This window comes from Hemibagrus wyckioides, linkage group LG07 (assembly GCF_019097595.1).
Source record: "Hemibagrus wyckioides isolate EC202008001 linkage group LG07, SWU_Hwy_1.0, whole genome shotgun sequence".
Lineage (NCBI taxonomy): Eukaryota > Metazoa > Chordata > Actinopteri > Siluriformes > Bagridae > Hemibagrus > Hemibagrus wyckioides.
The window spans coordinates 12,821,380-12,848,868 of NC_080716.1; the positions used below are offsets into that span (position 1 = coordinate 12,821,380).

The window sequence follows — 27,489 nt, forward strand, 5'->3', positions numbered from 1 at the left end:
CAGTACAGATGCTGGTTGAGACCTATAGACTATTCACCGTGGCCAGATATCAGGCATACTAGCCAGAGAAACTGGTGATATGTAGGTTATACTAAAGCATATAAGATTACAAACTTGCCAATAAGGCTTTAGTTTATTTTTATTTTTATTTTACTCGAACACATACACTTACAAATTTACACTAGCGATTTAATATCATATTTTCCTGAGTGAGATAATTCCTCTGGATAAGTAGATGCATTGCGTCCTCTGGTGGAAAAAAAGGTACTCTGAGTAATATAATGAAAATGTTTAGTATTGCAGAGTCCAGATTTAGTCTTTTTGACTAAACTAAAATACCAATACAAATAATTTCTGCACGTATTATTATTATTATTATTATTATTATTATTATTACTAGTAATATTGGTGGTGGTGGTGTTGATCATGATGCAGAGAAATACAGTACTAATTTGTATCTTTTCTATTCACATTCATATTTTACACCTTTTATGTTTCTTTCACCTGGACATGGAGAATGATTTAAGATTGGCTACATAAATGGATCGTAATTAGTTTAAAGAGTAAAGCTTAAATGATACCACATGAGGTAAGAGATATCATATAAACGTACATAATGAGTACCCACGAGGATACAACCCCAGCGACAAGGAAAGAAACAGTTCAGTGCCTTTTTCTTAGAGTGTATCCCGACACAGAGTAATTTATTAAGAAATATTTTGATCTGTCCTGTGGATGCGACTCAAGTCACCCCCACATTAGCACACGAGTTTATCACTTCACGTAACCTAGATTGTTTTGTTCTCATCTGCTTCCTCCTTCTCCATCTAAGCGGATGCTAAATCTGTTTCTTCACACTGTGCTAATGATGACCAAAAGAAAGCCGCTTCCAGATGCGGCATTTACAGTGCTGCATCTCTGCCGGGACTCGAACCCGGAGCCTCTGGATTAGAAGTCCAGCGCGCTATTCCATTGCGCCACAGAGACGAAGCCGACAAAACGGCAGCAGACCCGCTTTAGATACACACAACCCCCTCTGTCTCCATCAGCATCCTGCAGCATCAGGACCGTACCGCAGGCGCACTTGCACACTGTAGCCAGGAGAGGGCGCTGCAGCTTCACCAGCGTGCTTTGTCCTCATGCAGGTCTGGAATTTTCTAAACCTGAGCACGCTTCATGTGCTGTTCTATAGGTTTAGATCCCTATTGACCAAGTCACAGGCGATGAGGCAAGGAAAAAGCCTTTAGAGGAAGCAGACTCAAAGGGGAAAAACATAGTCTTCTGGGTGACAGCAGATTGTATGTCATTCCTGTATAAAAGTATAGAAGACAAACAGTACTGAGTCGGCTGTTCAGTACTGTTTGTTCTTGGATTCTGATTACAGCTTCAGTTCTCACGAAGGAATCTAAAATATCCAGGTGAGTTTATACACTGCAGGAAGAGTCAGGTTTGTTTTGGGGAAGTGCAAATCCTTAGAATATATGAGACCATCCACATCAGCAGAAGGTAAGACACAAGTGAAGAAGCTCCAAACAGAAGCAGAGCATCAGGATAAACTCTTCAATTAGTAGTCATTTAGTACTTACAGGTAAAAAGCAGTCAAATGAATGTACTCATAATAGTATTTGATGATTATAATGATTATGATGATCTTGGTTGGGAAGGTAATATGTACTAATGGTAATAACTGTGACATACTAAAGATTAAATACTTATTGATTTATTGAACACAATAACAGACATAACACTCCATATGCTTAGGTTGCATTCATATTGCAGTGGAGCGCAAATGTTAGTATGTGGTTTGCACAGAATGTATGATACAAAAATGGAACACAGACATTACAATTTATCTCTAGACAATGAAAACAAAAACAAATGTACAGAAAAAGAGATGTGTAAACAAACTTGTTGCAAAAAGACCTGAGTAGTCACCTGATGCAACTTATATTATATTATATTTATTATATGTTATAATGTGACTGAAGAATCGATCAAACATTTCTTTCTACATTGTCATCCAGTTATTATTATTATAATTATTATTATTATTATTAGTGCTATATGGCTCAAGAAACATTTAAATGGTAGAAGATCCTTATCACGTGACCTTTTAAGTACAAGGTGTATGAAAGCATAAAAGACTTGCAGCATGTGGAAAAAAATTGGCTCTTGGCTGATTAGAAGAAATCAGAACTTTTTGGGTAGCATGCACTATGTCTGGCTAAAAACAGGCAGTGCACATCACTTGACTAATGCCATCCCTATGGTGAAGCATGGTGATGGCAGCATTATACTATGAGGATGCTTCTCAGCGGCAGGGACAGGTAGATTGGTAACAATTGAGGGACTGATGAATGCAGCCAAATATAGGAACTTCCTTGTAACCTCTTCCAGAGTGCACGCAAACTCAGTTCACCATTCAACATAACAGTGTCCCTAAGCACACAGCAAATCAACACAGGGGTGGTTTTAGGGCAATTCTCTGAATTTGCTTGAGTGGCCCAGCTAAAGTCTAGATTTAAAACCCTTCAAATATCTGTTGAGAGACCTGAAGATGGCAGTTCAGCCTCTCACCATCCAATCTGATAGAGCTTTTGTGGATCTGTCATGAAAAACAGGACAAATTGCCCATGAGCAAAGTTTGTAGAGACCAATCCAAGAAGACATGGATGTAATTGCTTCCAAAGAGTCTTCTACAAAGTATTGAAGAAATGGTCTGATGGTGCTTTTGGGAATAACAATGGATTTTTAATTGATTTTCAAAAATCTCTAAATACACATTTTAATAGTTTAACAGGTGCATCAAGTAACAGGATCTGAATATTTTCTGATTTAACTGTAGCTCAAGAACATTCACAGCAGTATATTTTGACTGCACTGGGTTTAGTGTTTGGGTAACAGTGCATTTGCAACCTTGTAGTGTTTTCCTCCTCTTGCCGAGTAGGTATCTTCATCTAGAAATCTTTCATCCTAGGTACACAAATAACAATTTAACAATGAATAAAAATGAATTGGTTGAACTATAGGTTCACACAGTAAGCTCAAATTCATAGAAATAGAAATAGAAATTTAGTGTATAAATTATAAGTAATATTTATTCTGCTATTAATATTTTTATACTATGTGACCATTGGTTATTATTTGCACTAATCAAGGAATATCAGAGAACTTCACAAAATCTCTTTCTGTAAATTATCATAAGGGTACACAAACGATTACACTAACCTTTCTGTTGTTTTACAGATTAGAATTCGTGATGTAGGTGTGCAGTGTTTGGTTCCACATGAAGCTCATCCATCACCTCTTCATTAGGCACATAGAGTTCTTTCGTATACAGGCCCTATTGAGAAGGAAGGACCCCGATATTCCAAAATCAGATCATCTTTCTTAACCCATAGGTTTAATGAATTAAGATGAGAGTAAATAAATGAAGGTTCCAGGTTTATCTATAATAATCTAACCAATAAAATATGTATTTTGCATGAACCTCATTTTGATTTATTTTGATTTTATGGTCTAAAAAAGGTAATGAACCATTATCAGTGCAATGGTGCTATGATGATTATCTTTTTTTTTTTAAAAAGAGCAATTACAGAAGATCACCTGTGTTATTTCCATTTTGTTGTTATACATATCCTTGAAGAAATGTGATGGATTGGGAATTTTGGGGAGAAATTTGTCCCTGTGTCTGTGGAGAAAGATAAGCGTTTAATTTTGAGCATTGACACATAGACTTGCAATCAAATACATGCTGCATGTTGGAACGTATTTAATTTAGACATTTGGAAAATTGAGGTGAATATTTAAATCTAGTAAATAGATGAAGTAATGATCATTACCTCCTAAACAGCATTATAGCAAGGATAAGACACAAGCACACTATGACAGGGATAACGACCATCACCACTATAAATGGCAAATTTGGATTACCATTCCAACCTACAAAAAAGGGCAGATTTTTAATTTGTAGAAAAACACTTACAAAGTCTAAAAAAATACATGTAAAGATTTTCTGTATTTTTACATAGTAACAGAATTACAATGTCTTGGTGAATGACTTGTTTTGAGAGGTATTACCAAAATTCACAGGACTGCTCATGTCACTGTCATGGTCGCTTTCCCCACAGTAGATTGTATCATATTTTGCCTGCACTTGAACTGTATACTTGCAGGCAGCATCGTATCCCACTGTGGCTATCCAATTGTCTTCAATAGTTACATTTATAATGTATGGCTTCTATATAAACATAAAGAGAATACAATATGTAGTGAACAGTTTGTGTGTGTGTGGGGGGGGGTAGTCTATACTGTTTGTTTGGGCTGCAACAGCACTTTGAGTAATAAACTGTTTAACATTTTTTGTATATATGTATATATTTTATAGAAATCTGGTTTATTATCTATAAGTTTATCCAAATTCATATTCATGAGAATATAAGGAGTAAAATGTTCCAAGCATTTGCATAGTTGGACTCTGTAAATGCTGCTTATATATTAAAAAAAAGTGCATATATAAAAAAAACACAATCAGATTGCATATCGGAAAATACTCACCTCGTTGCATTTTCTGTACTGAAACAAATATTTCCAGCATTGAGGTGAAGATGAGTTAGGGGGACTTGCACGAAACTGGAGAACATTTCCTTTCTGAATGATCTGTAGTGTGGGTGGTGGACGTCTTGCTGCAAAATGATTAAAAAATAGAAAAGACAAAATAAATTTTGACAAATATAGACGGTAAACACTTCAAAGTGGTATAGCAAACGTATACACTTACATTCAGAGGGATTTTTTTTTTAGATTTTTACAAGTTAGTCATCTCCTCCTCACCAACAATGGGAAAACTTGCTTAACTTTTAAATCGCAACAAAAAGTTGCTGTTTCTGAGATCTATAATCGTATTCTAGATTTTTGCGATCAAACTAACTCCAAAACAAAGGCTGCTTGGGAGGGGGAACTAGGATTTCAACTTGGAGGTAGGATAGTGTTGTGAGTGCTCGGCTCACACTTATCCAGTTTAAGGTCATTTACAGGGTAAATATAAACTATCTATACCCAGATGTTGAGGACGATACCCAGATGTTCACCATTATTTGATTCATGTATGCTACCAGTAAAAAAAAAAAGATGGTAAACACAGAGACCAAGAAAAACATGTAATTATAAATGCCATAGAGAGCTAATGTCTATACAATCAGCCTCATAGTGCATAATCCATTACCCTATTCTTTTAATTTTGACTTCCAAAAATAATAGATTTTCATTATGACACTTACAGTGTACATTTACGGCATTTGGCAGATACCCTTATCCAGAGCGACTTACATTTATCTCTCTTTTTTTTAATGTAACTTCGGGTTAAGAGCCTTGCTTAAGGACCCAGTATTGGTGAATGGTGAAGCTGGGATTCAAGCTCACAACCTTCATCCAACAATCATCCAACACCATAATCACTGAGCTATGACTTCTCTGGATGAACCACAATGGATAAAAAACATCTACACACCTGTGTTAAAATGACATGCTTTAAAAAATAAACCAAGATAAATCAAGACAAAACTTATTTATCCTAATATTTGGGAATGTGTTACAATAACCTGGTTGCATAAGTACGAATACGCGTTTATAACTGGGGGTGAGGTTGTGAACCAATCAGTTCCTACAGTATCATTCTGATGTCACTCAGTTGCTCAGCTGTTTCTGAAGGATAATTTTAGTAATGCATTGGCAGGCAGCCTTTGTGGTTTGAACTAATCGGCTGCAACATATTCCCTTGTATTCTCTGGAGCTCTTCCAAACAAATGCCATTTCTGTTGCAAATTTTTGACTGTGCTTGTATATATAATTTAAGTTCCTGATTTATCTATAAAATTCACCTCCAGACCGTGAACTTATTGTTTGACTATAGGCTCATATGGCTTTACTCCAATCAAGCTGAACAAATCCAACAAGGAACTGTTTTTTATCTCTGGTAAATAAGGCCTTTGCAAAACACTCACAAAACAGGTATGTTTTGTACGTAATGAACAGCAAAGTTTTTCATTATTCACTAAGATTCATTAATGGGAAACTCGTGTTTACTATGTTTGTATTGCATGCAGACAGCAAACATTACTCACTGTGCCACAAAACATTCAACTCTAAAATGACATGAATGAAGAACTCTAAATCAAAACATTTACTTATACTCAGTAGTATTTAGTAGAAGTAGACACAGTCATAGATCACTGGTTAAAGGATTTAGATTGTTGTTCAGAAAGTCATGGTAGTAAAAAGTCAACTACTACTGTTTGGCCCTTGAGCAAGGTCGTTAACCCTCTGACTCTATGACTGACTCTAACCCTGGCTTCCAAAGAATCTGGGAAATAAAAGAAAAGAACTTTGCTGGAATGTATATGTGACAAAGGCTTCTGCTTATTTATTTTTCTAGCAAGCCTAAGTAAAGTTCTAAGTAAAAGGCCTTCCTTATTATACTGCTTATTAAACTCTTTTAGAATAGCACAACTTAAGCTCATAAAATCTTTCAGTGCATCATGTAATCACAGCTGTTGTGTAGTTCATGCATTTTTTAAGACGTCCATCATCATCTTCACTTTTCCATACTCCACTCATTGTAATATAAGGATGCGCTATATCACGTACACTTTGGACACTGGTAAGGAGCCTGACTCATTATTCTTCCAGACACTAATGATTCATTGCGCATCGCTGTTGTAATTTTCTCATGAAATTTGCTGAGAGTCTGTCTGTTATTTTGAGCTGAGAGGAATAACCTGAGCTCATACGTCATTTCCAGTGAGGGATCATAGTGAGCAATGATGCTTCCTGGTTATTGCGCTGCACTGTGGGATTTTTTTTGGGAGCAAACATGCCAGTACAACAGAAAAGATTTTGCAATGGAGACAGACCCCAAGACTGACCCACTTTACCTGAACTGTGCTGACCAAAGCATGTTTTGTTTCATTAGGACATCTTGAAAATGATTTAAACGTATCTACCTGATTTGAACTACGCTTTTTTTTTTTGCTACAGTAGCACACGTGTATATGTATTATAAATATATGAAATATCTACATGATGAACTTCTTTCTAACAAGAATTCTGGGTTGTCTCTACCAAGCAGGTCCACTGTACTATGTATGTATGTAATATCCTACATTATTAGTTTTCAATATCAAGATATATCAGAATAGAAAAGCTGTTTATTTCAATTCATCCTGGGTTATTGTGAATGCTTAGACATTACCTGTCATATGAATATGAACTTCCTAAGAAACAACATGCACAGGCAAATAAGTGACGTCACGCGTTTTCAGGAACACGAAGCTACATCCTAGCCTGTACCAGGGTACTGTACTGGTCTTCCCCAGTTAATACTAAATAATGCTGAAGGTTATGTTTAAATAACATTCCACATATCGTTTAGTACAATATTAACTTCAGTCCAAACCACTGGGAAAAAATAAGTCCCTGTCACTTTTAATGGCAACTTCTTTCTTTTCTAACTTCAGCCACGGAAACTATTATATTGTTATATAAGAGAGACTTCTAGGAAAAGGCGTTGCCATTACAAGTCTGTTAAAACACCATAGGAAAGTTTAGGGAGAATAACTTGTTGGATTAAATGGTAAATAAAATGTTTACCCGACTCCGTGGCGACTCCAGACAGCATGACGGAGACACATATTAGACGCATCAAGTCAACAGTCCAGTATCCGCAAAACATTGTCACGTTTTCTTCTTAATTGTCATTCATTTAATAAATATATCGTGATTCTTCTAAAAATCCGAAACTTCCCCAAGTTTTTTTTTCGACCGATCCTAACCGCAAAAACAGAAGACTGTAAGGTTTTCAGGATTCGCTCAAAGTGAAAGAAAGCATACAGACGAACTGTCATCAATCGTGTGTGTGTGTGTGTGAGTGAGTGAGTGTGTGTGTGTGTGTGGGAGGAGTGAAGAAGGAGGGTATTCGCTGGAATAACATTTTGGATTTATTAAGAAGGAAGTATTTTTACTTCCCTATTACAACATATCATAGCATGTGTCTACATATCTAAAATCTGCGTCCCTAAAACGCATTTAGTGCATATAATCTACAGTAATTCCATTACTTGATAAGATAGTCTTCTAAATTACCCATAGAGCTGTGTGTGTGTGTGTGTGTGTGAGAGAGAGAGAGAGAGAGAGAGAGAGAGTGGTATAGCTTGCATCTTATTTCAATTTAGCCCCCACCTCTCTCACTTTTCTAAGGCTGTGGGGATGTGTTCAATCAGCCATAAGAGCATTATTGAGGTCAGACACAGGCCCCAGCCCTGCCATGCTGCCACCGTTGGGCCCTTGAGCAAGGCCCCCAACCCACCCTGCTCCAGGGCCGCTGTATCATGGCTGACACTGCGCTCTGACCCCAACTCCCACGGATGGGATATGCGAAGAAAGAATTTCACTGCGCAGAAATGTACATGTGAGAAAAAAAAAGACACCTTATCTTAATGTTGGGTGAGGAGGCCTAGGGCTTCGTCAGTGTTTCAGTTCATCTCAAAGGTGTTCAGTGAGGTTGAGGTTAGGGCTCTGTGCAGGATACTCAAGTGCTTCCACTTCAACCTTGGCAAACCATTTCCTCTTTTTGCGCACAGGGAAAAGGACATTGTAATATTACAGCATACAAATACATCCTATTCGATTGTGAACTTTAAACTTTGTGGGAACAGTTTAGGGAAGCAACACATATGGGAGGGATGATGTGTTGATCAAGTGTGCACAAACCGTTTTGGCCATATAAAGTTGTTTTTGTTTTTTGTTTTTTTGTGTTAAATTCCTATGCCATCAGGTCTTTAGCATAAATAAAATAAAATAAAATGCATTTATTTTTTTCTTTATAAAATTCCAGTATTTAATTAGTTGTCTCCTAAATTGTCCCTAGATGTGTATGTGTGTAATACCCCTGTGTAGACCATACAAATGGGACACCATTTAATTTCTTGTAATATGTATGATTTCTGTGTAAAACCAAACCAAAAAGAAAATATTTTCCTGGTTTCAAACCGTTTAGTATACCAAGTAGACTAAAGTTATTTTCCTGGCAGTATAAGGACATATTTATAAGTTTATTTATCATTGATGAAACTGAACGTGATGCAGGTACATTATAAGCCAAATTCAAATGAACTTATACATATACATGATATGACCATCACACCCCTTCTCCAACTGTTGCCAGAAAGCTGGAAGCACACAACGTGTATAGGCTGCCTTGGTATATTGTGTAATTACATTCTTCCTTCACTGGGAGTAAGGGGCCCGAACATGTTTTACAGTGTAAGTTCATAATCAGCTAATTTTCTCCAGTCAAGTTAAAATGATGTTAGCTATGGTTAACAGATAGTATTTTAATACTGTAATAGCTATTTTCCTTAATTTATTATTTTATTTGTTTGTATGTATTTCCGAGTGTACGCCTCACACTACAAACATGGCCGCACCATGCACTCCATTGTTCCCAGTCACCTTCATTCTGCTCACACACACACACCTGTTGTCAATCACTATACACTCACAGTCACAGTTAGAAAAGGCTCTTTCTGATTGCACTTATTGTGAGGTATAAACTTTTCCAAGCCTTTTGTTTGTGTATGCTCTGTTTTCTTGACTTTGCTCTGTGTCCCATTTATGTGCTTTGCCCAGCCTGATAACACTGTTAACTACCTGCCCAGTGCATGTTTAACTCTTTATCTTTCTTAATAAACCACCCTACCTTCACTTACATTCTCACAGCCTGTCTTTATCTGCCAGATGTTGGTCTCTGGACCTGAAAGTTTGCTTGTTTAATTCCTTGTGTGTATAGTTTTGTTCAGTAGGCTATATTTTATGGTTTAACTGTTAACTTTATAAATGTAAATCAAATATGTATACTTTGCAATATATTTCTGCTTTTGTTAAACATTTTGGGGACTACTATGCCAAACTTGAACTTAAAAGTTAAACAGACTAGCAATTGCTCTGAGCATGCTTATTTCTGTTAGACACATTTCCATTCCCTAAGTCATTAATCATACTGCTTTCTTTATTCTTGATATAGCAACATTTTCCAAGTAGTGATATATCTTCCTAATTTCATCTCATTTAAGGGAACCCTGTCAGAACTCATATCATGCATATGGGTAGAGTGACCTACTTTTGCCCACTACATTCTCAGAATTGCCCACACCATTTTTTGTTCCGTGGTCAATTGGATAATTCTCATGTAACTATAAGAGGAAGTAGTACTGGCAAACTTTCAGCTATATGCTTGGCTTGTACCTTACTGAGCTATCATTTGGGAATAAGAATACACAGAAAGGTATGAGTAAAAGATTTATGCAAGCTCCGTATTGTACCAGCAGCAATTCCCTAATAACCTCTGACAGTCGTACACATCTTATTGACTATATTGAGCTTCAGGGATCAAATACTGAATACTCTTTATTTACTATCACACTCAGACTAATATAAGGTATGAGCTCACATTCAACTTTATTTAAAAATATTTGCGAAAATAGATCTGAAATCGTATTTTTATTCATAATGTAGCAAGCAATATTCTAAACTGAGCCTTCGGCTTCATGTGCGCTTCTTTAAAACTGTGGTTCATGTGGTTCTCTAGTGGGATGAGCCTGTAAAATTGATGCAGTACATGTACTGTGCAATAGCAGTCCATAAACTATAACTCTGATCAACAAAAGGTTGATTTGAGGCTGAACGTGAAATACAGGCATTTAATAATAGAGATTAAACTGAAGGTTTAGAGAATTATCTGAAAGGGGTCGGCAGGAAAATGGGTTGCCTCTGTTTGAACAAACTAACAAACAAACAAACAAATAAACAAGACAAAGACCACACCCTTGTAAAATCCCTTTTTATATTACAATGTCTGATATTTTATTGCAGTTTGTATTTAAGACTTAAATACTATGTTGTCATTTATAAATCATTTCATTTCAAACAATTTATGGTGCCCTGTGTACACCTGCTGAGCAGATGGGTGTGTTGGATAGTTGTGAGTCTGCAACTGTGCAACTGTGCTGCACCACTATGCTGCATGCTGGTCTTACAGAGAGAAACTAAGTTGTCCCTCCTTATTTTTCTCCTGAGATGGTTCACTTATGCTCTCTTGGATGCCTAGTAAGTGAGTAAGGCATAGTTATGATCACTTCAGTGTTAGATTTTTGTCTCTCCCCATCATACTCTCCAGTTTTGTTGATTTTTTTTAACAAGAGAAGACATAAATACAGCACACAATAGCTTTCTGGCATCTACATGGCATGGCTGAGAAACATGGAAAATGCACAACAAAAAGGAGGGGTGAAGTAAACCATGAAAACATTAAGGAATCATTAAGGAAGGACAGCTAAGGAAATAGCCACTTTAGAGACTGATTACACTTGTAATAGCTTCATTCAGGATGGAAAACATCCATTCCTTTGACCACAGAATGGATCTATCCCATGCATTGCATAAGCCACACATTATCAGCTCATTATAAGCTAGTAGATATTTTGTCAATGTTTCAGGCCAGAGCAGAAGCTGATTAAAGCAGGAAGTTGGAACATTAAATGCAAATATGAGAGTTCTTCTTGGATGAAGCATTAGGATTTATTTCCAGACTAGAGGCAGCTTACATTGATATTATCAATAAGTTCATAATTCACTAATCGAGAAATTTGATTGTATTACAGAACTTATGATATGACATTCAGAGTCTGTTATTAATCCAGAATCTTGTGCATTTGTTTAGTTCGAAAGAGCTATAGTTAACTAGTTAGCACTCTGTACAGTGTATACTTCATAAAACCTGATACACTTTGGTATAAACTCTATTTGCAGTAGCAGCTGTGTCTGAAGGAATCAGATTGAAACCTATAACATTTGTGATTCCTCTTTATCTACTGTTGTTCTTTTTTTTTATTTATCTATTTTGACCTAAAGCTAGAAGTGGGTCTGATCAACATAATATATATCAAAACCTGTTAAATAGGTATGTCCACTACTACAGTCTAGTTCACTGAACTATAATTAGTTGATGTTAATTTATTTATTATTATATATAACTGACTGGTAAAAAAAAATACCCATTAGGTTTATTTGGGATGATCTGTCATAGATTCTTCACTGTTGACTATTATAAAATGATATAATCCAGAAAAATGTACATAATAGCTGAATGATTGTCGATAAATACTAAGATGTGTCTAACAGCTTGGTGTCATAGGTTTGTGAAGAGACATAGAGTTTCTGTAGTAAACTTAACACCATCTCAGTGAGCTGCTTAGCTGATGTGGGTATTATGTGCTAAACAGTTTGTTTTGTGCAAATGATATATTTAAATACCACTTGAAAACTTCCCCATGCTTTCACCACAAAAGCCCCAGCCAGAATGACAGTTTTTACTCTTATTGATAGTATTTTCACAGTAGTTAATAAAAGAAATAATGGTAGTTACTGAGTAATTTGCTTTATGATGAGTAACTGAATAAAAGCCTGGAGTTTGGGGGTCAAAATCATGGATGGTAATGGATAAAAAAAACACTCATCACCATATTTCTCTTGCATTTTTATTTACAGAGCAAACTATGTAGAAAACATTTCTGTATGCTCATATTTACAAATATTTCTATGAACACTACACATCTTTACAGTATTACATTGAAATTTCCTGTACGTATGTACAGAAAAGATTCACACAATAAAAGAAGTGTCTCTGTCCTTTTATTTAATTTACCCGTTTAAGTTTCCATTATAACCCAAGCGGGGAAAGATATTTATACTCCTGAGTAATGCTGATTGCAGGCGACCGTCAGTCTCTTTCTTTACTGAATGATTTCAGGACTTTTTCAGAACAGGACCCAGTGCCTGTTGTTCCTGAGCTTGTTAGATGTCATTCCTCATTCATGCATGAACTCAGTCAGCTCCTGAGTAAATCACAGTGTAGCCAATACATTTGTGAAGGCAAGACAGTCCTTTACCTAGCATGAAGAATGAAGGAGTGCACAGAACTACATAGCTCTTAAATTGCACATGGGTTTTAAGACTAAGCTGCTTGAAATCAGAGCCTGTATGTAAGTTGTATGTTACATTCAGTCCACTACTGGCCATGTTCAGAGCCTAGCAGCATGTCACTTAGATGCAGGTATCATTGGGTGAAAGGATAGATTTTGGTTCCAGGTACACATGACTTGCCACAATATCTTTGACAGGCTCATAGAGTTTTCCTCCACTGAGGCTCTGTGGTGCAAGAGAGAAATAGGCATATTATCATATCACCTCTTCAAGGTGTTTACTTATCTGCATCACTTTGAGGTGGTTACCTTGGAAAATCCATCAGAAGTGCTGTTAAGCATATCCTTAAAAAACAGCGATGGTTCAGGAATCTTTGGGAGAATGATATCCTTGACTCTGCGGAAAGATTGATACAATAATAAATTTATATCAGTCTTGTCTAGGAACAGAAAATATTGTAAATTTACAGTGAAGGACAGTGAAGTACCACTCATTTTAACCAAACTATTAATAATGTGGCCTTAATGCACACAAGTTAACAGATGAAGTATAAATAACGATAATTACCTTCTAAACATCAGTAGAGCTGCAATGAGACAGCAGCACACTATTAAAGGGGTGACAATCATGGCCACTTTAAATGCCAAATTTGGGTCCCTATCCTCACCTACAGAAAAAAAAAGCATTTCCTTATCACTCAAATCAAAGTAGTCAGAATATATTATCTTATATATATTATTATATATTATAATAGAAGTCTAGAAAGGAGATACCGTACCATAACACTCAGGTTCGCTCATGTCACTCACAATGTCATGTTCCCCCCCACAGCAGTTAGAGTATATGACCTGCACTCGAACAGTGTACTTGCAGGCAATGTCATAGCCCACATGTAATGATGAGTTACCTGGTGGTTGTTCACTCTACACATCAACACACACAAACTCTCATGAAAATAGCTGAAAAGGTTTGGTTTGTAGAATTTGTTCTTTTTTTTTTTTTAGATAAAAGTCAGAAAATATTCAGTAGAACAATCTGGAAGTGTGGTTTAGAAGAAGAGCATTAAAGTACACTAACCATCCACTGCACATCTGCAGATTCATGCATTTATCTACTCAGTCATACATGTGGAAGCAGCACAGTGCAAAAGATCCTGCAGATACAGGTTAAGAGCTTCAGTTAATACTTGCATCAAATGTCAGAATGAAGAGAAAATCTAACCGTTGTATGATTGTTGGTACCAGACAAGCTGGTTGGAATATTTCAGAAACTGCTGATCTCTTGGGATTGTCACACACAGCAGCATGTAGAATTTACACTGAGTGAGGGACAGTTCTGTAGGTGAAAATGCCTTGTTGTTAAGAAAGAAAGATTGAAGGAAAATAGGCAAACTGGTTCAAGCTGCCAGGAGTTAACACTATGGTGAGAAGAAATGCATTTAAGCACGCACAAAACATCAAAGTTTGTGGTGGATGGGCTACAAGAGCAGGAGACCACATCAGGTTCCTCTTTTGTCAGCCAAAAACAAGAATATGAGGCTATAATGGGCAGAGACTCAACCAAACTGTACTGCTGCAAATCAAACTGTACAGCTAGTTATTTTCCAGTATTCAACTGTCCAGTTTGGGTGAGTTTGTAGCCTTAAATTATGTTTCTTGTCTGACAGAAGTGGACCCTGAATGTGGCTGTCTGCTGTTGTAATCCATCTCTCCTTAAGCTTTGATATGTTGTGCGATCTGAGTTGCTTTTCTACTCATCACAGTTGTAAAGAGTCTGTAAACAACCTGGCCACAGTTATAGTCACAAAGATTTTTCCCCCACTTTTCCCCCATTCTGATGTGTGATGAACTGAAGTTCTTGATCCGGATCTGCATGACTTTATGCACTGTGATGATTGGAGGATTGCACAACTTCACAAATGAGCATGTGTCCAGGTGCTTCTATTAAAGTGGACAGTAGGTGTATATCCATTACTTGTTGTTAAATTGAACATACGTAGAAAGACAATTTCCAAGAAAACCCAGTGAAAGGCCACCAAAATATATGATGTCACAACAAGGCAGTGTGTTTTATGTATGCAGTAGTGAATATGTTTGTTGTTGTTTTTTTTTTTATATGGGCTAATTATATTTCACATTAATAAGCAGTAAAGAACAACAAAGTCTCACCTGTTCATTGCATTTGGAGTACACAAACTTGTATTTTAAACATTGTGGTGGTAGAAAATTTGGAATGATTGCTTGAAACCAGAGGTATTCACCTTCCTGTGTGATACTGACTTTTGGCTTAGGAGGTTTCACTGCTAGATAACAGAGGGACAGAATAGCCAATGGAATTAATCTCACAATTTTAATAGGTGACTAAATGCATTTTTAAAAGCCCCTTTTTTTTTTTACTTTGTATTGATTCATGCTCATATAAAGTACAAAAAATGTCCAGTAGGGTTTTAACATGTTTTTTGAAGTTTAGAGTAATTTTCAATATATAGGCATGTGTCACTTACACAATATTTAATAAACAGTCACATGGCAGGCATTAGGCAGTACAAACTAACAATATGAACTGACAAACTTGATAGTGAGAGAAAAAAAATGCAGAAGGAAACCCCCCTACCTGAGACACGTATGTCTATTAAAAACTTGTTAATCAGAAGAGTTTCACCAGTTCCATTGATGAAAAAGAAAACCTCTGCGTCAGACGCAAGTTCTTCATCATGCATGTGACAGCCTGTCTTATTGTGTCCAGAAGTGAGATATGATATACAACTCTTTAGGGCTTCCTTTTTTCCTATCCTATAGAACAATGCCTGCATTAGTCCATTAGTGTGTTCAGGCAAAAAAATGGAAATATATGCTGCTACAAATACAAATAAAAACCACAGAATAATAATGCAAGACACAAAGCTATTCTTTAAGCCAGATCTCACCTGTAAAAGAGCTGAAGGTCAGGGATATTTTTGACTACATTCCATGTGCAGTTCATCTTTTTAGTAGCATAATACAAACATCTGAAGTTCTTCACTAAAGCTGCAGTACAAGAACACAGTCAATGCAGTGTCTTTGCACACAAGAAATGACTGAATTATGCCTCAGGAGGTTTAATAATGACATTCAGCATTATAGGTTTTAGACAAAGTGAACTAGATAAGTCTACAAGGAGCAGAATATGCTATTAATGGATACCAATACCATATATGATAATATAAGCATAATTATAATCTATGAGCATTAAATACTATGCATGATACACTCTGATAGCTACCTAATGGTGGAGGTAAATCTTTGTATACTTCTTTGCTGGCACTTTTGTTTTCACAGACCTCTGGGTTTGTTGTTATGCCAACACATATTGCATCCTCTTTAGAAATGGAATATGTATAGCTCAAACTCTTTGTTCGCAATATATATGAAGCATTTTTTTTGGGAGGACATTTCTTCTGAGGAAGATAAAACGGGTTTGGGGTTAAGACACAGTGGAAGTGGAAGGTGCAACAATTCCAATTTCTATTAGAATTACATCAGGAAAAGAAATCATTCATATTTGCTCAATATGCCTATGCCAGTGGGACAATGGAGTAATGGCTCACCTCATTATATATTGCTACACTATAATTCACTATACATTTTGTGTCCAAGCCAGCTGGTTCTCTCCAGATGACAGTTATAGACAACTTGTTTTGGTTGTCCCATGACAGGTTGAGGTTTACTGGTGGAGGCAATCTGGCTTTAATAAGAAAAAAACAATAACAATTTATTAGAAAGTTAAAAGAAGCACATATAGCTTTTAATAAAGGTTTTAAAAAGATGTATGCCATGCATGTAGTACATGTTTACTGTAACAGCCTGGACTTTGCATACAGTGACATTATCAAACTCCCATTATGTTGACGGAGAAACACACCTTCTTCCTGCTTGTCATTAATGATTACATATAGAGTTTAAAGGAAATATCAACACTGCACAAGAACAAGGAAAGCCTGTGGAAAAGTATAAACCATACAAAATAGAAGGTCATGCAACCCAAGCCGAGGTGACTTGAATTCTACACATTTAATATTATATCTCTACCCAGTTTTATTTCAGTAAAAAAAAAAAAACTACTCATATTCTAGATCTAGATCTAATGCTAGGAAATATTTTTAAGCTCACAACTGTCTCTCCCGAAGTGGGATTTACAAGTTGGTAATTTTTGTAATACTGTGGGTGAGATTTGTTCTGTGAGGTCTATCTGTACAGTCCCACGCCCTTAGGTGGGGAAAAAGGTTCCTCTGGTTGTTTATGGGAAACAACTATAACCTTTTAAGAGTGTGTTTACAATAAACTAATGTTAAATTATTACATTAGAATATCCTATACAGTTTGAATGATTTTGATCATCAACTATTACATTTCACCTGAGCTCTGCTAAAGGGTCCCAGAACAATATTTAGGTCAATTTATTTTTTTTTAATGAAAGCTGAGCTGTACTGAATGTCTGACTGACCGGATACCGAAGTAAAGGGGTGACCCTTCGGTCGTGCAGGATTTTCGGGAAGTCGACAGGATATGCAGATTTCCACACAGCCTGGCTGCACTCCTCCCTTTCCCAGTTTCAAGGAAAACCAAAACTCTCAACCTGACCGTAAATTCAAGAGAGGTAAAGCAGACTAAAAAATGTTTTACCTAAAAAACTGTTAGCTCCAACGAGGGCGATGGACATGCAGATCAGCACCACAGAGTTATGCCAGCCGGGGAGCACCATATCGGCTCAGTGAGGGAAATCCCACAAATATTATTCCTTAAAAGCTCTTCATGTGTGGTAAACAGTCCTGGACTCTTCTCCTAGGAGAGGACGTGGACTCGTAGACACCTTAAATTCCGTTCTAACCGCATTCACAAACCGAGTGGAGATTACAGATTAATGCCTTCTGATATGACAGCCATATCCACCACACAGTGTGTTGTGTTTGTTACTGAAAGCAGTTCTAATCTCTTGCCAGGCGCAGTCTCTTGGCTTGTCAGGCAGGACTGAAGGGGCGGGGTGTATCCTGCTACTGTTAAGAATGTATTACAGAGGTCTAAGGAGGTCCTGCGTGCATTATGGACTTTATTACACAGGGAATAGGGAATAACTAGTACGTGACACGTTTACAGACGCAATAAACTGCGCCTTTTTTGGACACGGATGTTGTGCAACAGACTCGTAGGTTACGTTAAAGCAGTGATGCAGGATTACGGGAAGGTATGCATTTATTACTAAACACTTGCCCAACTACATTATATATATATATATATATATATATATATATATATATATATATATATATGTGTGTGTTTGTGTGTGTGTATATATATACACACAAACACATATATATATATATATATATACGCAATATATACGCAAGCATATGCGTAAAGCAGCACATGATACTTCCCATCTTAAAAAGGCTTACAGATATGTTTCAGTGGGCATTTTGTGGGTTAGAAAACAGTACTGATAAAGGGAAGTGTGAATGTCCAGGCTCTATCACTCCACAGCTTGCCATATGTGACAGATAGACTGTTTACCGCAATGTTCCACAACAAGAAGTACTGTGACTGCACAGAACAGCAATTTCTCCCACAAGGTACACACACTTATTGTGTGCATTTCGCCTAATATATTCTGCATATGTTTTATAACAGTACATTGTCTATATATTGTCTATGACATTTTGTGCACAGGACAAATTAGCTTGAAACATGAACTTGAAGAGCTACCTGAGGAACCAGTGAAAACCAGATTTTAAGACGTTAAACAGAAAAAAAAACAAGAAGAAAATATATCAATTGTTGTCCTGATTAAAGGTTTCCTCTCCAGATTTCCTTTCATTTATACATGCCAACAACACAATGCATCCTTTCTCATTGTTATTTAAAACACATTTTATTCGTTCGATAGCAAATAACACATAGACAATAAAGTTTTTACTCCTCAGCAATTACCAAAAAAAACGCAACAAAAGCTTTAGCAGCTGTTACTTTGTTCTCAGTGAACTGGCACATGATCACATACAGTCCTGGGGAGCTATATAACAGCAGCACTTGGATAAATAATCCAGTATTGGGGAGGATGTTTTTCCTGGTGAAGACACAAAGTCCTGTTCAACTGAAACCTGCTACAGAGTCTAACACTGGCAAATCTGCAACACTGCTCTTGGACTCATATCAACTATGATTTCCCACAAAGATAAGATCAGTGGAAACAATCCATCCATTTCCAGTCCATTTGATTGCCCTTTTAACATGACCTGCATTATTACCAACAGTCCAGGTTTTCCTCCCTGGACCAAACATGAAATATACATTGAAATTAAAACCTTATATCCTGCATATAAAAGCACTATAAAAATAAAACTGAATTGAATTTCTTAAAATGATCAATATTACTGCTTTCTATGCTGTAAATTCAGACACAGTAGTCAGATTATTAGCATGTAATCATCTGCGCAGGACAGTTTTAGAAATGACCACAGTTGTTGATTGGTTCAACAGAAGCTTCTGAAAAACACATTTACTGCATTGTTTGTCATCTCAGTCAGTGAACACAAGCCATAGCGGTGCTTTCCCAATTCAGACTTGAAAATATCAATAAGGTGGAGCGGACTTGCAGGTATTAAAGCTCAAAAACTCAGTAAGGATTGTCAAGATAGCAAAGATTCTGAGCTACCAGGCACCACCAGGCACAATAATAATAATAATAATAATAATAATACACATTTCTAAAAAGCATGAATAATAAAATGAATATAAAAAGTCACAAAAGTATCTTATTAAAATGGTGTTTTATTATATTCTACAATATAGTTAAAATTTCTTTCCCTTCCATTGTCTAAATCCATCAGTCCACTGTGTTTATTAATAATAATAATAATAATAATAATAATAATAATAATAATTCACAAAAAACTACTGACCATTTTTTGAAATATGAAATATTCTTGGATGTTGGCTGCTGCTTCATGTGATATTGTTGAATATTTATTTATTTTTGGGGGGAACATGATAGACACAGGGTGCAAAATGAAAGAGCAATATGCATGGCACTTTTTTTTTTTTCTTGAGAGGCTGACAATTAAGCAATCCAGAAGAGTGTGGATCAAGGTGATGAGAGTATACATGTGCAGAGATTTATGAGATAAGTCTTTGCGCTAAGTCTTCTTCTTCAGTTTTCAGCTGAAGCCAGTAGACGTTCCACTAATGGCACGGAACACATGGAGTGAGTTCTGCAAGAGGGAACGCATCTCATCCTCCTCGAAGATCTACGGATTTAAAAGACAGGATGAAGTAAGAAGCATTTAAAGAGTAAACAAGCTATTTAGAAACTAGAACTTAACACCGTGCAAAATATACACAAAACATGGTCACTACACAATGTGTAAATGTACTCAGATATGCAGTGTGTGTATATATATATAACATACAAGTCTGTTGTGCATGCTTCAAAGTATCAAATTTATGTTTGTAGTTGAAACAAAGGTTACCTAGCACTCAATCTACAGAGCATGGCAGCACAGAAAGGGAAAGCAGAGACATGTTAGAAAACAGCATGGGAGGAGAGAACATTTTTTAGGGCAGCCGAAAAATACATCACAAACACAAACAACCATAGAATTTGTCAGATAATCAGATAGCTTTCTTTGTTAGAGAATTTAGACTGCAGTGCTACATCATACTGGTATGTTCATGCCTTTGGACTATGTTTTGGCAGGATCCTGTCTTTCACACTTGCACTCAAAGCTCTTTATATTTAGGCTAGCTGTATGAGCTGGTAGTCCACTGTCTCTTGTAAAACATTTGATTAGTATGTACTATGTTTTAATTAGAGTCAGATTAGAAGTACTAATTTTCTTTTTGCTTCTTTTTATGATAGGCACAAGCCTGGGCATGAGAGTTCATCTCTCTTTAAATGTTCCTCATTTTGTAGTGTGAAATGAAATGGATTTAATTAGGTTTTCAACATGAATCAACACAGAATAGCCCACAATACGCTGTGTGTGTGTATGTGTGTGTGCTTTAGCTTGCACAGATCTTAAACAAATTTTAAAAAATGTAAAGATTCGTGATTGCATTAATATTCACCCAAGTTCTGCTGCAACTACCATCAGACGTCACATAATAGAGTTGAATAGAGACCACATGTGTGCAATTAAAGGGTCACATGATCTTAATTAAAATACACATTTTCCTGGAAGGCCCAAGATTTTGTTCCAGATCATATCTACATAGCATTATAAAGACAAAGTGTGCTATGAAAACAAGTCAATCATGACTCAGAGAATTGACTAAGACCTTAAGGGTAAGTGTGAAGCAGCTGAAGAGATCCACAGCTCAGGTGAGAGAAGCGGTTCATAAGCTGGGCTTTATGGAAGAGTGGTGAATGCCATATGAGTTTGAATAAAGGCATGGTGGAGACATGTGGAAAAAGGTTCTCTGGTCTGGTCTGCAAGAAAATCTCAAACCTCTTGCAGTTATTAAGCATCCTTACCAAAGCTATACCAAAGTACAGTCAAAACCTAGAAGCTGAATCGGACAGAATGACTCAGTCAGCCTAAACCTCAAAACATCTGCCTGAAAATTTTAGGTAAGCTTTGACCCATGCACAGCCATGATCTCAAGCCAATCTGACAGAGCTTGAGCAATTTAACCAAGAAGAATGTGTATCAGGATGCAGATGTGAAAAGCAGATCGATCATGCAAGCGGTTCATGTTGTCTGCCAGAATACACAATCAAGAGCATTATCTCACATGGGATTAGTGTGGCCTCACTGCTATTTCCTATCTTTTCAGGATAGTGGAGACATGTCTATACTTGATATCTGCACTAAATACAGGTTAGTTCTTAATTCTCAAGAAAGCTAACTGCCAAGTTTCTGAGTCACCACCTCATTTCACAACAGGTAACCTAAAACCCCCCCAATCTATAGCAAAAACAGCACTTAGGAATAGAGCAAAGGTGAGGCATAATACTAGCGAAACTTCATGATACTTCATGTATGGTGAATCATTCTGGATTGCATAACCGCAGCATTTTTGCTTAACCGATTTTAACCATCTATATATCCAACAGTCATGCTTCTGGGCTTCCTTAAATACAATATGCAAATCCGACATCTTAGCACACATCCAGTTTATTCATGCCTGTCTGCATTTGACACCCTGCAACATTTTTTTCATAATCACTATTACCTTTCAAATACCAGACAAACATATTAATGCCACTGTCAACAAAGTGCATTCTATTTGATCTGACCTAGCCCCTGACAGCAACTCACTGGCATGATGCAGTTTGTTAAAATAATACAATTCTTTCTGTCACAGCCTGAACAATAGACGTATTCATCGGACTTATTCGTAAGTGTTTATTAGGGCCTATTCTTTATAAAACATACATGATGGTGCGTGTGAATCTGTTGTTATCAAGAGTAAATAATAAGACATGAAAAAACATGTGCAGCAAAGATCATCGTTCAATTACTGTGATGTTTTTGCCAGCGTCGATTTCTCATAGATTCCTAAAACTTTTCGGCTTTGGCCCAGATTCTAGCACAACTCTACTAGGTGTTCGTGTGTCTTAGGGTCAGGAGTGTTGGAAGCTGGAGAGAAAAGCTCTAGGACTATACTGGTGTCCCTGCGACCAGTTTTGGATTTTTCTTTTTTTATTCCAAGAGTACAGTCTGTAATTCTTAACAATCTTAGCTTATCTTTAATGCACACGTAATATTATTTTAAAAGTATTGGCAGTAATCACAACGTACAAAACAAACCAGTGAACTAAATGTTCTAGGTTGTTAATCATCAGTCCATAAATAATAGACAATTGGATTCAATGGTGTGATGGCAAGATGTTTTAGATTCTTGATATTGTCTTTTAAATAAATGTCTTTGTGTATGTGTCCCACCTGTTCATGAATAATTTCAGACAGCTCCTTGACCATGCTTTTAAAGTTGCCTTTGAGCCCCTCGTGATATTCGTACTGGTCCTCTTTAATGAGCCGCTCATTAATATTTAAAGCCATACTGCATGCTTGAACAAAGCTCCTGTAAGAAGAACAACAACAATCAGGTCAAGCATTAACATGGAACAAGCACAATATTATTCACAATATCAGCATCACTGTGGCAATTTCTTTGTCTATAATCTTATCTGGATGTTATTAAATGCAAAAAGTACTGATCCAGCCACACAACACAAACTGAGATTAAGATGCTATGATAGTCAGACTTTATAATGAATTTACAATGATAGCAGTTGCCTTTAATGGGCAAGAGCTGCAAAAAGAGATGCGTTTATTTTGGGTGAAAGCACATATATTATTATAATACAAAACACAATAACAAAAGACAAGGCTCAAACACACCTGAATATATCTTTGAGCTCTTTGACTTTTTTATTGGACTGGCCAGACTTGGAATCATCCAGGAAAGCTCTAGCATATGCCATGGGGCCGGCATTGACCTACATCCAAAAAAATACACCAACCATAAATCAATTTTGCAATACTGCACTGCATTTCCAGTCTAGATTATACACTAGTTTTTGACAAATAGTGGATGGCAGAAGATTTACTCGTTATGATTAATAATCATGATTAATGACACAACATTTCAATGTGAAGCTTCAGGACCTGCACACTGACACAGCCCTGGAGTTTGAGCTGCAGCTGAATCATGTCCACTTCCTGGTTGGAGCAGAGTTTGTTGAGTTCAGTGCTGCGATCCCGCATCTCATCTATAGCCACATCAATAGGCTTCAGGTCCAAGTGCTTCTCCCCAACTACCTCTATCCTTTTTTTCACATACGGGAAAGTGTTTGATGCTGTGGATGTGTGCACAAAGTTGATAACAGTCAGGCATGGATTATTAGCGGGGATTGAAACAAAAACAAAAAAAACAAAAAAGACGCGCCCGAGGTTGAACATAGTTAATCTTAAAATCAAGCTGTAGTAAAATTGACAGACAGCAGGCAAACACAGATGAAACAGAACACCAATACAGATGAGTCAGTTATTTAAAAAAAGTTCATTTATGCTATACATCATGGCATGCCTCGCACCTGTTACTATAATTACACTTGTGAACATGTCACTCAGCCATAACCGAAAGACACAAACAAAAGCTACGTTCTAAATGACTTGACATCGTAAATAAACGTCATAAAATTGGAATATGATAGCGACGGTTTAGGTCCAAGAGTGTTTTGGAGTCATGAAAGAACATGCAACTATATATTTTCAATTGACAGTTCAATCACATAAAAAATGTAGAATACTGTCGATGACTAGAACTCTATCGATGACTAGAAATTATGTATTATAGTATTAAGAAGTAAAGCATACAAATACTAGGCACCATAAAACAATCATAGATTTTGATGTCTAGTGAAAGACAAAACAATATACATGAATGTCTATAGTAAATATTTCTGACATAAAAAATAAACACTATACGTAGGACACTACGTAATTATATAAGTTTAGAATTTGAATGCATTTAGATAATAAATGGCTGAATTTAATCATTTTTTGTACTGCCACATGTGTAGCTCACATTAGAAGCAGTGCTACACTATGCATGCATATTACTTCAAAGCAAAGAGGCAAAATTCATGGTTCTTTTTAGCTAAGTTCCCATAATATTGTCTTCCTGAGATGATATTTAGGTAGTAAATATCAGTTCCATGTAATCATCCTGAATGTTTGACCTCTGTAGGAGCAATGTACATATTCAGGCTTCTATTTAATGGCTATAGTAGATATCATGTAGAATAATTGAGTTGTAGTGCAGTATTTTAATTTTTGGGCACGTCCAGGTAAATGTGTGTGAAATGAAGCAAGGAGCCTAATATCACTTTCAGATCATACTATGTTTATCTACTGAACATCATTAACTGTAACATGACGTTTCAATATCAGTTGATAGGCTGGATTATGAAAGACGTTATGAAAGATATTTATATAGTCTCTGACAAGTATTATGTGAATAATGTGTTGTTTCCTACATAAACCTTCATTCTGACACAGGTGATAGAGCCGCCATACTCACTCGTCAGAACTGTTCGTCTTTTGCACTGCTCTTCAACCCCTCCATGTTTCTTCCCGGTGAGCGTGTATGGCGTTTCAAAAACGAACCGGTTGATGTTGTGACATTTCTCAAAGTCTGTTGTTCTTTCGGTCAGCTCTTTCTCATCGAAGAAGGGCTTGACAAATGTGACCTGTATATAAGCGAACTTGGGGTCCAGGTCTTTTTGATTTACCTGTCGAGTGAAGGCGAAGCGAATCAATTATATAAAACGTACAATATATAATCTTTGAACATCATTGTACAACAAGCTTAGGGTAACAAACAAGAATTACAAACTGTTATGTGATTTGTTAAATAAAAGTATGTTAGATAAAAACATGTGCAGAATAACTAGAATTTGTATTATTTATATTAAAAAGATTTTTAGACTAATGGTTCTCTTAGTCTCTTAGGCCTAGTGAACCAGTGTCGATCTCTTCATTTATAAAGACTTTAAAAGCACTTTTTCTCGGTTGCTCTGGATAATCCCTTTAAATTTTCATGTTGATTCTACTTTGGTTTTTTAAAATTTTGCTATCCATCCTAATGCATATTATTCAGTAACTAATAAAATAATTAATTATGTTATTTCTTATTATTTTATTTAGTAACAGAAAATAATAAAAATAAATCTATATACAGGATATCTGAAACATAGGGGAAATGAGCCCTTTCCGTAAAATGGACTTCTAAAAGTTTTCCTACCTAGATTATGTTATATCTATTCATTCAAATATCATTTAAAAATGCCTTTGACAAAAGAAAAACATATTGATATTGACTCATGGCTAAATCAGGAAGCTGTAGATTGCGAAGGACTTTATTAGGAAATATGGCAAACACATCACATACGACACTGTTGCAAAAACAGGAGCCAAAGTTGGGAGAGATGACCTGTGTGGTTGTTTTGTGAATACAGTTACATTGTGCTAAAAAGGTATGGAGACTTAAGTGACACCCTGTAGTTATGAGAGTAAGGAATGTAAGTCTGGATCAACTGTTGGGTTCTAGGTATTTAATGGTTAACAAAATATAAAAGACTTCATGAGGAATAATTCATGTTGGTCCTGGAGAAGTGTTGCACAAGAAGTATTGAGTGTATTGCAAAATACAACCACACAAAATATAATATTTCATTGGTCTTTTATGGTGCTTGCACAATAATGTGGTCGGACACGCACCAGTTTCGTGCATTAACCTTTATTAAGCAGGTCTAAGATTACCTTATTGGAATCCTGGATGATTTTGACGTTCTCTGCTCCAAACTTATCTCCATATAGGCTGAGTAAACGGTGAGAAATTTCTGACAGGCCTGTGAGCTTTGGCTCTTTGTAGATGTACTCTTTCCCATCCTCCTCTTCAAAGAAGCCCTAAGAGTGTGAAATATAACTGAATTTATATGGTAGAATTGGTCAGCGGTAACTCAGTGGTTAAGATGTGGGTCTTTGAGTAAGGCTTGTTACCCTCAACTGCTGAGATGTGTAAATGAGATAAATGTAAGTCGCTCTGGTTGAGGGCATCTGCCAAATGCCATACTTGACAAATGACATCTAGAGCACCGACCTACATAATTAATGATACATGACAATGGCATAGATCAGTGGGAAGATGAGCCAAAGGTTTTACAATAATAGAGTCCATTCAATATTTATGGATCGGGATAGAATTGGAATGTCGTGCAAAAGGTGTATTATTATAAGAATAATTATATTAATTACATGGATATTCTTCCACGAAGAGCAGTAATTAACAGTTTAGGCACGAACATGTTTATTATTAATACACACTAACCAGCCACTTTGTTAGTAACACCTGCACACATGCTCACTTATAATCATTTATGCAGTGCTGCTGCCACGTGACACTTTGATCTGCCACATAGACAAACATCTGAGGCCATAACTGTATAAATGCTGAATTCCATAAATGTAAATGATGGTGCAGGTGTACCTAATAACTTGGCCACTGACTGTATGCATATACATAGGTGTACAATACATAGTAGGCTCCTGTTTGGTGCTGTATGCCAAACAAAAATGGCTTGTGCAGACAGATAACTGCAGGGGCATGCAATCATTTGAAAGTAGAGGGGTAGGGCAGAAACATCCGTGGCATGAGACAAATAAACATCCATGGTATGAGACATCGTGACTGCTGTGTCTGACCACACGATAAGCCTAAAAGATAAGCCACTGTAGTTTTGACCCTTCGTAAAGAAACAAAACACAGCAATATTTCCTTCTGCTTTTACACACTATTGTAACAGGGTATTGAAATAAACCTGCAAACTTTCATTGCATATTACTGCATGAACTATATGCAAATATAGTATGTATCTCTTACCTAAGCACAAACCAGGAAGATATTGGATTTA

The 27,489-nt window shown here is 36.5% G+C and overlaps 2 protein-coding genes and 1 non-coding gene across 4 annotated transcripts in view; all 3 read right to left on the reverse strand.

The window, feature by feature from the left end:
• Positions 1–913: 913 nt before the first annotated feature.
• Positions 914–987, reverse strand: trnar-ucu (transfer RNA arginine (anticodon UCU)). Its single transcript has one exon. It is a non-coding gene; the product is annotated as a tRNA-Arg (tRNA).
• A 1,848-nt stretch (positions 988–2,835) lies between these two features.
• On the reverse strand, positions 2,836–18,107 carry il13ra1 (interleukin 13 receptor, alpha 1). Its single transcript, XM_058395157.1, has 18 exons — positions 17,697–18,107; positions 16,622–16,758; positions 16,297–16,471; positions 15,962–16,061; positions 15,649–15,827; positions 15,204–15,337; positions 13,814–13,958; positions 13,603–13,702; positions 13,344–13,431; positions 13,159–13,260; positions 10,175–10,247; positions 7,648–7,743; positions 4,558–4,685; positions 4,081–4,240; positions 3,843–3,942; positions 3,607–3,691; positions 3,229–3,343; positions 2,836–2,973 (listed from the first exon to the last, which is right to left on the reverse strand). The coding sequence occupies exons 1-17, from the start codon at positions 17,773–17,775 to the stop codon at positions 3,248–3,250; spliced, it is 1,977 nt and encodes a 658-aa protein (XP_058251140.1). The 5' UTR covers positions 17,776–18,107; the 3' UTR covers positions 2,836–2,973; positions 3,229–3,247.
• An 819-nt stretch (positions 18,108–18,926) lies between these two features.
• dock11 (dedicator of cytokinesis 11) overlaps positions 18,927–27,489 on the reverse strand; it is a 68,693-nt gene continuing 60,130 nt past the window's right edge. For both annotated transcript variants that reach the window (XM_058394704.1, XM_058394703.1), the window contains 6 exons: positions 26,339–26,485; positions 25,098–25,308; positions 23,681–23,871; positions 23,414–23,511; positions 22,955–23,093; positions 18,927–20,314 (listed from right to left, as the gene is read on the reverse strand). In XM_058394704.1, coding sequence (XP_058250687.1) covers positions 20,225–20,314; positions 22,955–23,093; positions 23,414–23,511; positions 23,681–23,871; positions 25,098–25,308; positions 26,339–26,485 — 876 coding nt within the window. In that variant the 3' untranslated portion in view covers positions 18,927–20,224. The remainder of the gene's footprint in view (positions 20,315–22,954; positions 23,094–23,413; positions 23,512–23,680; positions 23,872–25,097; positions 25,309–26,338; positions 26,486–27,489) is intronic.

What these genes read in the sequence shown, in the direction of transcription:
- il13ra1 (XM_058395157.1), bottom strand. Translation starts at nt 17,775, where the DNA reads ATGGTGCTCCCCGGCTGGCATAACTCTGTGGTGCTGATCTGCATGTCC. An exon ending in GAGCGAACCTGAGTGTTATG is followed by an intron (nt 13,703 to 13,813) that starts GTACGGTATCTC and finishes TTTTTTCTGTAG; the next exon opens with GTGAGGATAGGGACCCAAAT. An exon ending in GCTCTACTGATGTTTAGAAG is followed by an intron (nt 13,432 to 13,602) that starts GTAATTATCGTT and finishes ATCTTTCCGCAG; the next exon opens with AGTCAAGGATATCATTCTCC.